This window comes from Trichechus manatus, unplaced genomic scaffold (assembly GCF_000243295.1).
Source record: "Trichechus manatus latirostris isolate Lorelei unplaced genomic scaffold, TriManLat1.0 scaffold00146, whole genome shotgun sequence".
NCBI lineage: Eukaryota > Metazoa > Chordata > Mammalia > Sirenia > Trichechidae > Trichechus > Trichechus manatus.
Window position 1 is genome coordinate 2469601 of NW_004444082.1, and position 14217 is coordinate 2483817.

General features: G+C 45.5%; 1 protein-coding gene across 1 annotated transcript in view; it reads left to right on the top strand.

Annotated features, from left to right (window-relative positions):
• Positions 1 to 14217, top strand: part of MTCL1 (microtubule crosslinking factor 1) — a 161141-nt gene that overhangs the window by 96167 nt on the left and 50757 nt on the right. Inside the window, 3 exon segments of the mRNA XM_023740062.1 lie at positions 2909 to 3027; positions 6218 to 6448; positions 7961 to 8158. Of these exon segments, the coding sequence (XP_023595830.1) occupies positions 2909 to 3027; positions 6218 to 6448; positions 7961 to 8158 (548 nt within the window).

The window sequence follows — 14217 nt, forward strand, 5'->3', positions numbered from 1 at the left end:
TACGGGGCTGTCCACTCCCAGGCTGAACAGTGAACCTCGGAGGTAACTTCACCACTGAGCTAAAAGGGTGTCTGGGGGCCATACTCTCGAGGTTCAGAGGGACACATTTTTAATGAAAGGATGATGAAGTATGAGGCTCGTATATTTACTGTAAAAATAGTTTATATGCATTATTAAGATTAAAACCAAAGTAAATAGTGTAATACGTAGAGACTAAATTAATAGATCTTTGCTTTTCTTAAAAGGTAAGCTTGATTAGGATGCCCATTTTAACATCTAACAATATACAGCTTTTGGCCAGTACCTGATGTGTAAAATTATGTGGAGGGTCTTTAAATGTACACGGTAACATATAATTGAAAGGAAAGCTAGCAATAGAGCAGCCCAGGTCCTCTGAAAACGCTCCTGAACAAAAGCAGACAAACTCCAGCACGGCCGGGGTTTCTCTTGGCTTCATTTACTGCTGTGTCCCTGCTACTGTGGACAGTACCTTTCATTGAAGGTGCTCAGTAGATATTGGTTGAATAAAATGCTCCATAAAAATATAAAATATCCTTTTAAATGTATAGCTGGATTCCAGAAAAGTTGGAAACTCTTCAAGGGTTGTGATTGATTTCAGGATTGAAAACCAGAGCAGCATCTGTGGCTCTGGGTGAGGTGGGTTAAGGGTGGAACCAGAACTGGTAATCAGGAGCCCCGGGGTTTAATAGCTCCAAATGGATAGCAGACAGGGCCTTCGGCCCAACTCCGGCAGGTCCCTCAAAGGGCCACACACTCATCAAGAAAACCAATCTACCCGCTGGTGGGGGAGCCAACAAGGAAGCTGTCAGCCTTAGCAGGGGCTCTGCATCAACAGGAAGAGAAAGCCCCCTCCCCCTGTCCACCCCGGGATCTGTAAGGACAGACCAGCCTGCACACAGGAGAAGGTTTCTCATTTACATGACCCATTTTGTCCAAGAGTTTCCAAGGAAAGAAATTTATATTGCTAACTTCAGCAAACACAAAACCAGCCTGCAGGCACATTCTCAACCCTAGTCACAGGTGAGATTCAGAGATAGCTCCCCATTAAAGATGAACTCACAGTGCAAACCTTGAAACCCACAAGCAGGCACCATCCGTGGGAAGCAAGAGTCCACAGACACGGCAGAGAGCAGGGTTAGACTCTAAGACCTTCTGGAATTATCAGATAGAGACAGTCACTAAGTGTGTTCAGAACTATTAAAGGTACAGCAAACATGGGAAAAGTGTAAGTTACTATTCTAAAAGACCACGCACACTAAAAAATGATAAAATAGAACTTTTAGAAATGAGAAATTCGTCATTAGCGTAAATTCATGTGTAGAGAAATGCCTGTCTTCAAAGAGAACCTGCAATACTACTTAATAGCTAGATGTGAAAGACTCCAGGAATAGTCTCTAACAACTCGCAAATCCAAGACGCCCGTAAGTCCTCAGCAGTGGTTGAGTTTCTCAAAGGTGGGCCGAGTGTGTGTCTCCAGCTTTCAGCATTTTCTCCTCTGCTTCCATCCTTTTCGTGAGCTCTCACTCAGTGTGCCCTGTATTTTCTGCATTTCCTGTTCTGGAGTATGATTTTCACTCGGGACAACACAGGTGATGTCCGATTAGGAAGAGCTAAGAGCGTCCGTCCAGTGAGAAATAACAAAGCAGTTAAAGGTGATGGGAATGACAGGCCAGTGACATGACGCTTCTTTTCGTTACAAGCCCCTCAAGTCTCCAGTTTTATAAATCACATATCTTCAAGTAGCATAAACCGTAGGTAAAATGTCGTACTTAAATTTTAATTATGCCTGAGATTTTTGGTATAACAGTTTTCCATCTCTTAAAAAAATGTTTTATTTCAAAAATAGTAGCTAATTCTTCTATCATTGCCATTTGGACATAGAAAGTAGACTTTGCCAATGAAAAGAATAAAGATTTTTTTGGCTGTTTCTAAACTAAAATATAATACGTAGATCTTCATACAGTTCCTTTTAGGAAATGTGTATAATTTAGAGGTCTAAAATGATATGTCTGCTAATTGAAGGATCCCCACCCAAATTCCTCAGAGCATCCGGGGTCAGGTTGTGTGAGAAAGAAAGGCACTGCTAGTTGGGCAAGAAAACTTCTTGTAAAAAGGCCTATGAGCAAATTAAGGATGCAATTTAGAAAGACATACGAGTTTGGGAAGTGAATCCAAGAGGCTGATTTTGCGTCAAGTGGTCATACTTGAAGGAGCCCTGGTGGCGCAGTGGTTAAAGTGCTTGGCTGCTAACCTAAAGGTTGCCAGTTCGAACCCACCAGCCACTCCAATGGAGAAAGATGCGGCAGTCTGCTTCTGGCAAGATTTAAAACCTTGGAAACCCTATGGGACAGTTCTACTCTGTCCTGTAGGGTCACTATGAGTCGGAATCGACTCGACAGCAGTGTGTTTGGTTTGGTTTGGTTGATCATACTTGATTCAGCCAGGATCGCCAAGCTTTGAGTGCACCCAGTCTAGAAGCTTCTAGAAATTTTAAAACTGTCTCCAAGCCACTGTGGAGTAAGGACCCCTCTGCTGCATCTTGGCCTCCCTGGCCTCTCTAGGCCTGGCTTGTGGTGGTGGTGTTGAAGTTCAGGTGATAGGCGCCTTGGACCTACCTTGTCTCTTAGGTAAAGGATGAAGGGCAGGTGGATGTGTCCATCCATGGGTAACGCAGGTGATCTAGAGCCCAGAACACCAGGGCTGCTGTGGAGGGCTATCTCCCCACAGGAGGTCGCGGGAGAGGTAGCCACAGACTCACGCCACTGCTGCAGTGCCTGCACAGCCGTGTCACTGTGTGTGTGTCCTGGCGTGTGCAGATGTCTGTCTTGCATCATCACCTCAGCCAGCGTGCTCTTCCACTAAACCCCTTCCTTTATCCACCGATCAGCTCAGGGGCCCGTTTTACCTGAACAGAAGGTATCGGTAGAGGAGCTCCAGGGTTAGCTCATGCACGTAACCAGACTGCATCACGGGGAGAGCTTGAGATGTGCGCACAAGATCCTTAAGGTGAATATGGGATGCAGACTTCAGCACCCTGCTCTGAGGAACGGCAACATGTATCTGGAAGAACACTGTCCATCCTGCAGGCTCACAGACTCACAAGACTGGAAGGCAAATGGAAAGGTCCTCCAGTCGAGCTGCCCCTCAGACCGTCTCCTGAGGAGAGGGAGCTATCTACCCTTGTGTTCTCTGACATGCTGCTCTTCAGTATTTGCATTGTGATCTCTGGAAATTCTTCCTAAGATCTATTCTAAATTTCCCCTGCAGCAATACCAGCCAGCAAAGCAGAGTAAAATCAGTGCAACTGGATATGAAAGTTGCATTTATAGCATTTATTGTCCTGCAAATTTGAAAGTTTTGTCAATGTTAGGTAAATTTTCTGATAGAAACATTAGGAACTCACCCTAAAATGTTGTCTTCAAAAAAACGGCCATTAATTGAGCTGTGGCCTGATTAATTCTCCTAGCTATTTTAGAATGACCTGTTACTGGCTAATTATTCTTTATCCTTTAAATCCTTCCCCAGGGCTCCTAGTAGAAGGGATTCACAGATACAGGAAAACACTCCTTGCCCAGAGACCCGCCTGGGGACTGGCCAATCTCTGCTGCCACCCTGGATCTAATTAAGTTGCTAACAGATATCAAGGCTTAGAATTGTATTGCTGCTTTTCTCCTTTATATCTGCTTTTGAAAGATAACTGGGTCTTTAACACATGGTTGGTCTTGAATTGCACAGCATGGTGTTTCAAAATGCATATCCTGTGCAGAATAGAGATGCCAGGTGTGTCCAAGAACTCATTTTGGCAAGGGATTGTGTCTCACCTAAGTCCCCATACGTCCTTGGTTTTGCTAATCGAAATAGGTCAGAAACTGATTAAGGGGCTGCCTTCTGTCCCAGCAGCTTAGAGCAAGGATGAATGCCATGGTCTAATGTGCCCTCCCAGCCTTTACTAGACAAATACTTCTTTTAAAATATTTCATGCATAGGTCAACTTTACGTATCAGTACAAGAGGAAGATAATTTCATATTATTAAACAAAGAGAAATTTTTTTAAGTAATTTTTTCTTTTACTGCCCCCAAAACGCATAGCGTAGCAACGATTGTGAGGACGGTGCAGGACCGGGCAGTGTTTCGTTTTGTCGCTAGGAGTCGGAACTGACTCGACGGCATCCAACAACAACACATTTGGAGAGTTTATCACTGGAGATGTTGATAGCGAAATGTAGGGGCAGGAGTTTCCAGCCCTTGGGTTCTGGGTGAGGCGTCTGTGGACGAGGTTCCAGACCCCGGTCAGAGGTGGTGGAGTGTCATTCAGGCTTGTCCAGAAGAGAAGGGAAGGGGAGGTGTCCCCTAACATACCCAGAGGGCCAGCTCTGAGCCCTGGGAACAGAAAGCAGTGGGGGAGAGGTCAAAGAGGAGAGGGCAGGTCGCGTGGGAGTCAGGAAGGAAAGTGTCCAGGGTGGCTGGGCAGTGATGTTGCAGGTAAAAAGTCAAAGAATATCCCCATCCCCCAGGGCTGCATCTGGGCCAGCACACTGGAAGCCTCCCAGGAGCACCTGTGTGTGTGAGGTCCTTTGCACACACTGTCTCCACACTCTGAGGCTCACAGTATCTTCATTTTGCAGTGGAGGAAACTGAAACTTTACCAGAAGGAGTTCATGGCCTGAGATAGCACTGCAAGTAACTTCCAGTATGCTCGGCTGCCCTGCCACCCACTCTGTCCCATTCTGGGTCCACAGGGGCAAGTGCTGGGTCTTTGTCTGCTGAGATGGGGAATAAATTGCCACTACTTTCTGTTAAGGAGGCCGGGGCGGGGGGGGGGGGGGTGGGCAGGGGATACAAATGGTTAAGCAGTCAACTACTAACCAAGAGGTTGGAACCCACGCAGAGGTGCCTTGGAAGACAGGCCTGGTGATCTGCTTCCAAAAGGTCACAGCTTTGAAAACCCCTCTGGAGCACTTCTGCTTTGCACACATGGGATCATCATGAGTCAGAATCAACTTGATAGCAACTAACAACAACAACTTTGTTAGGTCAACCTGAAGTACAAAAAAGATGTGGTGTGAAGACAGGCGGACCTTGTGCAGGCCCTCAGCCTTTCCAAGAGCTGCATCTCCCATGCTCAGTGCCTGTAGCACCCAGGCCCATTGGTGTCGGCCACAGGTCGCCATGCTAATGCTCCTGAATTAACTAATCTGGTATTTTAGGAAAAACAACAAAAGCACTGCTTTGGTTTTTGGCCCAAGAGGGAGTGTTAAATTAGGAGAGGACAGCCGGTAATGATACGTAAGGCTAGCATTCTAATCCTTTTTTTTGGTCTGTGGAACAGAAAGCGTTGCATGTACGTATTGAACTGGTTACAATTATTATTCTTGTGCCCTTATCTGTAAAGTAAGATTGTATTCCCACCCTCCTGCTTTGTCAGTATTGACACATAATAATTGCTTGTTGCTTGAAAGAGTGCCTTTACCTATGTCTTAAAGACAGGGACTTAATGTCAAGATGGAAAACATTTCTTCTGAGCACGCTTTTATTTCCCTAAGAGATTTGCATATCCCATATGACTGTTAAGCGTTAAGCTTGGAAATAGGTTATCAGCTCACTTTCCTCTTGCACACCATTGTGTGCAATGGAGTGCTGTCCATCGGGAAGGAATTCCCTCTGACCCACAGCTCTCTGGCTCTCTGTGGGTCTGGTTTTCTCTTGTTTCTAGTTGGGCTGTGGGGAGCAGAGGGTACAGGAAGTTAGGGGAAGCATTTCATTTGTTTCATTCTGCCACTGCAGTGTGCCTTAGTGTGCCAAGGCCACGTCCAGAGGGGAAATGGAATCCACACTTAAGTCAGCTACAGGCCATACAAGAAACAATTTTCCTGAAAGCGTTTAGACCCAGCTAAAGATAGCGAAGACTTGACAGTGCAAGATGTTTATAAAAATGCCTTACCTTGAAATAGCACTTGCTTCTGAATCACCACACTCAAGGTATCTTCAGAATGTAAATCTTCAGATGTAAATATCTAGGGGAGTTATTCAAACAAAGCTTTTGGGGACATCTGTGTTTCCCGTCCCCATAGACCCACCGGATCAATAAAATGTAAAATGGTGTCGATTGACTGGACGTTTGCGGAGACTCTTGGTTTGGTTTGGGTGGCACGTTGGGGTAGTTGCTTCTCATGCTCTGTCTTTTATGCCGTTAAAGATGGAGGAGGAACATCTCTATGCCTTGAGGTGGAAAGAGCTGGAAGTGCACAGCCTGGCTTTGCAGAACACCCTGCACGCCCAGACCTGGAACGATGAGAAGAATCTGATACAGCAGGAGCTCCGCTTCCTGAAGCAGAACATCTTCCTCTTCTACGTCAAACTCAGGTGGCTGCTGAAACACTGGCGACAGGGGAAGCGGATGGAGGAGGAAGGAGAGGACTCAACCGAGGTAACTCCGCCTGCAGAGGTCTTACTGTTCTTGTCCCTCAGATGCTGCTGCCCCGCCCCCCAGTCTCGTTCTATTATTTTAGAATATTTTGTCAGGAACAGTCCAAGCAGCAGAAATGCAGTGGGTTGTCCAGTTACATATTAAAACCAAGCATTCCATGCCATACGCTGACCTCGTTTTCAGAGCACTTTGGTCGGAGGCTATTCTCTAGCGCTGTTTTGCTGCTGTCTCCCTTGTTGCTGATTTATTTTATTAATTCATTTAACTTACTGCCCTCGGGCCTTTGACCATCTCATTCAGGCTTGCTGGTTTGTAAAGCCTGACTCTAAAACTTTCTCTCTACTTCCCATTTCAGTTTCGTTCCTATGCCGGAACCACTTCTGGTAGCGTTTTGTAAGGGTTTCTTTTAAGCTTCAGATGGGTCACATTTTTGCCACCTCTTAAATTTGTGTATGTTCTCCTTCTCATGTCTCAATTCGCAGACTCAGAACATACACGGAACAGAGTTATTTGCTTTTTATTGATTTTTACTTATGATGGCACTGTGGCCTGTGACTCGCATCTCGTTCCTGGTCTTGCTCCTTGGTGAGCACATGGATGGGGTCGCTGGTGCCATCTGTGTTTTGTGCATCTGGCCCCTTGCAGCATTGTTTGTCAGCCCTCCGAGGCATCATGAATGCTTGGCTTCTTTTATTGCCCAGAGGCCTTTTGTCAACTAGTGAGCCGTATATGTATGTTTAAGTCATCATATAGTTGGGAAGATACAGTAATTCTCTTTCCTCATAGTGAAGAAAGTCTTCAAAGGTTACCGTATTTTCATGCAAATAACACGAGCTTTCTACTTTTGTTTGCCAATTGCACCCTCCCCCCAGTAGGTATTTTCATAAGTGCTGCGTTGCTAGTTTTTTTTTTTTTACGTGTTGCTGTTAAAAACTTAGCATAGCATGCTTATGGTAATTATGGAATACAGTAGTTCAGCCATCTTCCACATACCCATGACATACTAAACCATCGTTAACAAAATCTAGAAATAGTTGTAAAGTTTCTTGTTGATCAATACTTCTGGAGTTTCTCCTCCTTAATATATGAAACCGTAGCTATAAGCAATAAAACACCCATTGCTGTCGAGTCGATTCTGACTCATAGCAACCTTATAGGACAGAGTAGAACTGCCCCACAGGGTTTCCAAGGGGCGCCTGGTGGATTTGAACTGCCGACCTTTTGGGTTAGCAGACGTAGCTCTTAACCACTACACCACTAGGGTTTCCGCTATAAGCAATAGCAACTTGTAAATAGTAAATTTTTTCTAATAAATTGAACGTCCACTCTGTGTTATTTAAATGGAGGAAATACCAATGAATAAATGGCCAAAATGAACGCATCTGGAGAAGGAACTGAGAAATAGAGGACTTGATAACCCATCAAATGGATAATTATCCTCCAATCCTAAAAATCAGACTGGGCAGCAAAGGCCTTGGGTGGAGCTGTGAGCATCATGTCCTGTGTTTCCAGGGCGAGCATCCAGAGAGCCTCCCCGAGCTTGCTGAGCTTGGAGTCCAGGGGGACCACAAGGACGATGGCCCAGGCGGTGATGCAGATGACCGGGGCCTCGGCTTTACGATAGGGGAGTATCCCCAGCACTGCCCGGTGGAGATGGGTGCCCATGGATCACGGCTTCAGAGTGCAGACCTGGGACAGCACCACAAACAGGTGTGTGGCCAGACCCAAGGATGTGCGTTTTACCTGTGCTTGAGGGAGGAGGTTCCTGATCCACTTCTCTGTCCTCTTATGGTAAGTGCTGGTGCTCCAGGTCACAGGAAACTCGTCGGGCCTACTATGACAGCCTGCCGTTGTTTGTGAGGCCATATTCTTGCTGGAAATCACATGATTCAGATTTCCATTTTCATGTAAGCTGGTGAATTAGGTTGGCATGCACGTTTATAAGTAAAGGCCATAGTAAGGATCAGGTCAATGGAGTGCACCCTCCTCGGGGCCAGTATTGTAGCGTGGACTCCTAAAGGGTGGAGGAAATGAGTGCATTCTGAACGCATTGCCAGAAGAAGAACTCCAGGGCTCTTTTTCTGCTGGTGTTTAGCTGAATGGACATCAGCAGCATCCCTGATTTGGCATTTTAATGTGTAGGAGTAAAGAAGAGTTGTTTAAAAAAACCCCAAACGTGTATAAAGAATTTCAGGTTTTCTTTGGGCCACTTGAAACGAAATACCCCAAAGAAAAGTATGTGATGACATTAAAAAAAAAATTAAAGCATGTGTAAAGAAAGGTGGGATGCCAGTGTCATAATATTAAGTGATCATTAGTATTGCCAGACCCCGCAAACACAGGCCTTAGTAAACCAAAGGCTGCTCGTGGTGCCATCCAGACTTTCTGCATTTTCACAGAAAACAGCAGTGCTGGCAGCGTGGGACACAGTGACTCCTGAGAGGGACCCCGTGTTAGCTTTCTTGCTCCAGACCTTGTAGTCTGAGTCGCTTCTTACCCTGCGTGGCTTCCCAGAGGCTCCACCAAGCCTCGAGGTTCCCGTGTTGAGGCGTGTATGAGCAGGGCTGGGGCTCGCGCCTGCCGCGGTCACTCCGGGCGAGGGCCCAGGCTCTAGGCAGACATTGTCAGCCGCTCCCTCTGCACCTGACAGCCCAGCTGCTTCTCCTCCCTCCCCAGGCGCCTGCAGCCCAGAGCCTCCCACAGCAAGTGAGAGTGAGCACCGGTGTTACCGCAACGCTGGCTCAGATACAGATGAGAAGGGATAACGTGCTAAGCTCGGGCTAAGGGGAAATTCTTATTTCTCTCAACTGCGTTCTCTCTGTATACAAATCACCAAAAAAAAACACAGCTGTTTTCTCTGTACACCCATCTACCCTTCATTTTCCCTGTATAATGTAACTCATGAAGTAACACTTTCAAAGGAACTTTTAATTAGAGTTATTCGGAAGTGTGTCATTCCCTCAGTGTCCATGGAGAGATTTTAGGTCATGGAATGAGTTTTCTAGCAGTGATCCAGTTAGAAAATAGAATGTTACTTTATAAATAATTAATAACAATCTAAGATCTACTAGTTTCATTATTTCTGAAGGAAATTTTGCCAGTCGATCCTATAAAGTGTTTGGGGTTAACTCACATAGGATTCCTTGATTGCCATTTATCCAGACACCTACTGCATCGAGGGACAAATGCTGGGTGTTTCCCACGGGTGCATCCACACGCTTTGGAAAAGGAAAAAAATGTAACACATCTGGTTTTCTAAACAAGAGTCATGGAAAATTTTACCCTTGGGGTGGAATATCACTCCGCGGGAGCCTCACATCCAGGGTATTTTAATGGTCTCCCTTTGCCCTTCTCTTCTGCTGTCGCTCATTTTTAGCTGTTGGCCTTGAAAGTAGATAGGGGCACACGTGTGGCTACAGGGTAGGGTCCAGGAAGTCAGAATCAGGTCTGCTGTAAGTAGCGCCTGTCCACAGCAGTGAAGAGGATGGCGGCATGCCTTGAGAGCCTCTGTGCCTTTCATGCGGGGACAGAAGATTAACAGGCTCTACTGTAACCAGCAGCTGTCTGACTGGGAGTGAGCCTTCTCACTCAGGAGGTTTGCCTGTCATGTGATGGCATGGTTATGAGCTAGGCAGCTTGGATACAGGAACAAGAACGCATGTCTCACAGAGCTGCTGTCCAGAGCTGAGCCCTTTTCAATCAGTGGCCATCGAGTCAACTCCGACTCAAGGCGACTTCATGCATGTCAGAGCGGACCTGTACTCCATGGGGTTTCCAATGGATGATTTTTGGAAGGAGATCAATAGACCTTTCTTCTGAGATACCTCTGAGTGGACTGAAACCACCAACTTTTTGGTAGCGGCCAACCACGTTAATCGTTTGCACCACCTGGGAACTCTTGGGCCCTTTTCAAAAACTAAAACCTCATAAGGTGATAAGCAGAATGGGAGATGTGGCGGACCTTCTTTCCCAAGGAGAAATTCACAAGTAACAGAATGTCCCAGGCCTTGGTCTCTGCTTTGTAGCATATTGAACAATCTCACAGTTGAACATAAGAGGTGGCAACGTTTATCATGTCCAAAGAGATTTAAAAAAAACAAAAAAAAGACATATACTGAGTCAGCCTTGGGAGTAGTTCATAAAAAATCAACAGGCTGCAAAACGTTGGCTCCGCACATGCCCCGTGTTACCACTGTTCAGCAGCCCTATTGTTCTCCGGCACAAAGGCTGCATTCAGCTTCCCAGCAGTCTGCAAGAGCAGAGGCTGCAGCAAGTGCCAGCCTGTTGTCTGTTTCTCACTGAGACTGAGACACTTGCCGTTACCTGACAGGTTTTGGAGGCCAGCACTCATAAGGCTGTCGGTGCTTTTTTTTTTTTCACTTACTAGTAATTCCTGCGATTAAGATTAAGTTTTTTGGTATACGGTGATGAATGGTGCTGGAATGTGGCCCAGTGGTTCCAACAGCCAGTCTTCCCAGCATTGAATTAATTTATTAAAAGAGAAGTTACTTTTTCATTCAGTGATGTGACATAATACTCTTTATTAAAACAACTGTCAGTGTTAGTGACTTAATACAGAATTCAGAGGAAGATCTAAAGAAATTGTTTCATATTAGTCTTCAAGTATTCAGCTATTACTAGTCACAAACGTCTGACCCAGTGTCCTGCCTCAAGACTGAGCAGAATCTATCCCCCAGGGCCTTTAGTGACCTGTCCAGACCTCCTCTGCAGCTTTAGAGCCTTCAGGAGCTGCCCTCAAAACCAGCCTTTTTTCCAGAAGAGCCCTTGGCTTCCTGGACCTGGACTCAGCCAGCAGTGCCCAGGCTGCCCACTTTTCTGCTTTGCCCGAGTTGCAAAAACTTAAGGGAAGAGCAGCTGTCCCAGATGAGGCCAGCACATTGGAATTGTGAACCATAGTGTTTGTTGTTTTTACCAAGGAAGCTCTTCTCCTCTTGAATCTGGATAGTACGTATATTTCAGTTTTCGTGTTGTACCCAGATTTATTCTTTAGAACCTGTTTCAGCTTCTCTGCAGCTTTACAGTCTTCTGTGAGATTGCTACTCTGTATAAAAGGAACCATATAAGACCAGAGCTTATGATTATGAAACTATTTTTCCAGGTATCTTTTTTGTTCTGTTACTCTGGAGACAGCACACGCAGGTGGTGAAAATGCACACACAGTAAAGGGAACATCATGGAAGGACTCTGTCTCTACCCCAGTCTTCCTTCCCAGAGTTCACTATGGTTAACAGTTTGTGAAATGCCTTCCAGAAGTTTATAAGAAAGCTCTAAACCTCACTAATAAGGGTTTTGTTTTTTTTTCCCCCTATCTGACCTCTTGGTTTTCATCAGACCTGCGTGGGTTTCTTTGAAGCCTTTGGGCTGAGAACTCGGTGTTTATAACTTAGCAAGTGTACGTCTTGTTATTTCCTTCACACACCCGTATTTGTCCTTGGGAAGCCCTCGGGGGCAGAGCCTCGGCAACCGGGATCACCGTGCAAACAGCAAGACAGAGCAGATGACGTACGTGTGCAAATGGCTCTGTCATTTCAGTGCGCCTCCATCCCGGAGTGTGTTTATGGCCGGTGCTCAACGGCTCATTCTCTGTTTTCTGTGGGGAGATGATGGCCTGAGAAAAGCATATTAAAATTAATCAGAACGTAACGATGAAGGTAAGAATGACGGTAACTGGCTTATTTATGAAAAATGTTGCTGGATGTTCAAATGTATCATTTCTGGCTAATCTCACAGAAAGGGCATGTCTCATGACTCCTTCTGTAGAGGGGTTATCTTAGTGAACACTGCATGAGGGGCCCCTCGTATATGTGTCAAATAGGAATATGTATGTGTGTGTTGGGGGCAGGGACAGCTGCCACAGCATTCTAGAATTCCACTGCCTTGTGTCTAAGAGCCTGAATGAGGAGCAGGTGGAGGCCCTCACCTCTATATTTGAGACTGGCTTTTGGGTCCAGCCATAGCAACAGGTCCATGTCTCACTTGCAGCTGCAGACAAATCCATCTCCAAAGTTCGTGGCCATCACGCAGGCAAAGTCTTTGGGGGTGTAGCTCTTTCACAGAGTTATGATTTCACCTGGTGCTGCACATGTCTTGGAAGTCTTGGGCAAGAATGATTTCGAAAAGTGGCTGGGCTTGTGTCACAGATACCCTGGTGTCTTAAATTTTCCATAAACTTCCTTTTCACTTTCTATTAATAAAATATATTGTATACTTGAATAGGAGTCAGATTGGCTGAAGCTCAACTTTGAGCTTGTTGTAAAGTTTAATATTATATTATACAGTCAAGCTTATGATGCCAATTATAGGATAATTTTTACCCTCATTCAAGAGAAATGAGCTTGGAAGGACAGAAATGCCCAGAGACTGAAGAGAGGGAAATACTGGAGCCATTTTACCCTGCTTCTTTGCTAGAAAACCAGCCAGCTGATCTCTGAAGAGACTGAAAAGTGGCTTTTAGTTGACCTGGACCCATCCTTACAGGCGCGTCATTTAACGTCTGTATGTGTGACGGGGCGCTGGCACAGCAGGCTCAGAGAGCTCTGTGTCCAAGGAGACTTTTCAGCTTAAAGGCCTCCACGTGGACCAGAGTCTTCACTTGATTCTGGACTTGATTTCGGCCATCTGTTTATCAAGAACATAGCCCAGCAAGGGGCACCACCAGGCAGAAAGGGGGATGGCCCACTATTGCTATTTCCCTCGATACCGGGATGAAGTTAGGTGAGGTTAGAAGAGATTAGTGGCTTCTCTAAGGCAAAGTCAAAAAAACAAAAACACCTGGGCAGTATGTAATGTCAGAATTCAAATATCCTGACCTGGTATGTCTACCTGGAGGCGAGGCAGAGCTGGGTTACAGTCTTGGCTCGGCAGGGGCGCAGGCAAGCTACTCAGCCGCTCCAGGCATTGGTTCCCTCCTCTGTAAAATAGGAATAGTAACACACCCCAGTGAAATGTAAATAAGATAAAGTAGACCAATCATTTAGCATACCCCGGGCCCATAGGAAACAGTATTAAATGTTATCACTGCTAACTTTTTATGTAAGTCATTTAGCTGAATCATGCCAGCCTGTGGCTCGTCCTTGCCGTTGCACGCCCATGCCAGAGAGCTAGCCTGGCTTCCTGCTGTACCAGTCGGGGCTTGCAGTGATTACAGTTAGTACTAGAACATTGATTCTCTGGGCTCTTTTGCTCCCTTTGGCTCCTTGCACCCACAAAGCAATTTTGGAGCTCATCCCATAATGAATAATACTATAGTGCATTCAGGTGGATTGCTTTGACCCACGTATGCATAAAAATATTAAAGCTTTATTGTATTAAATGCAATATCTGCTAATACCAGAAAGCACTTCCAGAGGAACCAAATTTCAACTGCAAAAGGACTGTAATGTGAAAACCCTGCCTTCTGGAGGCACCAAGTTCCGATTCGGATGGTGTTGGTAGTGGTTTGGTGTCTGGGTTAAGAGCACCACAGGTTGATAACTTCGTAACTTAGGAGTCATAGAAAGCTGTGGATTCCGTATTTGAATTTATTACATGGTTTTCTGCTCTCTCTTCAGTGGAAAAAGAGGACTACCAAGACTGTGTCAAAATTATTAGTTTTATTTTATGCTTGAAATCATTTGTCTCAGAAACGACTGATTTTTTTTTTTATATATATTGTACTTCAGGTGAAGGCTTACAGAACAAATAGTTTCTCATGAAACAGTAGTACACATGTTGTTTTATGACATTGGTTAACAACCCCAAAACATATT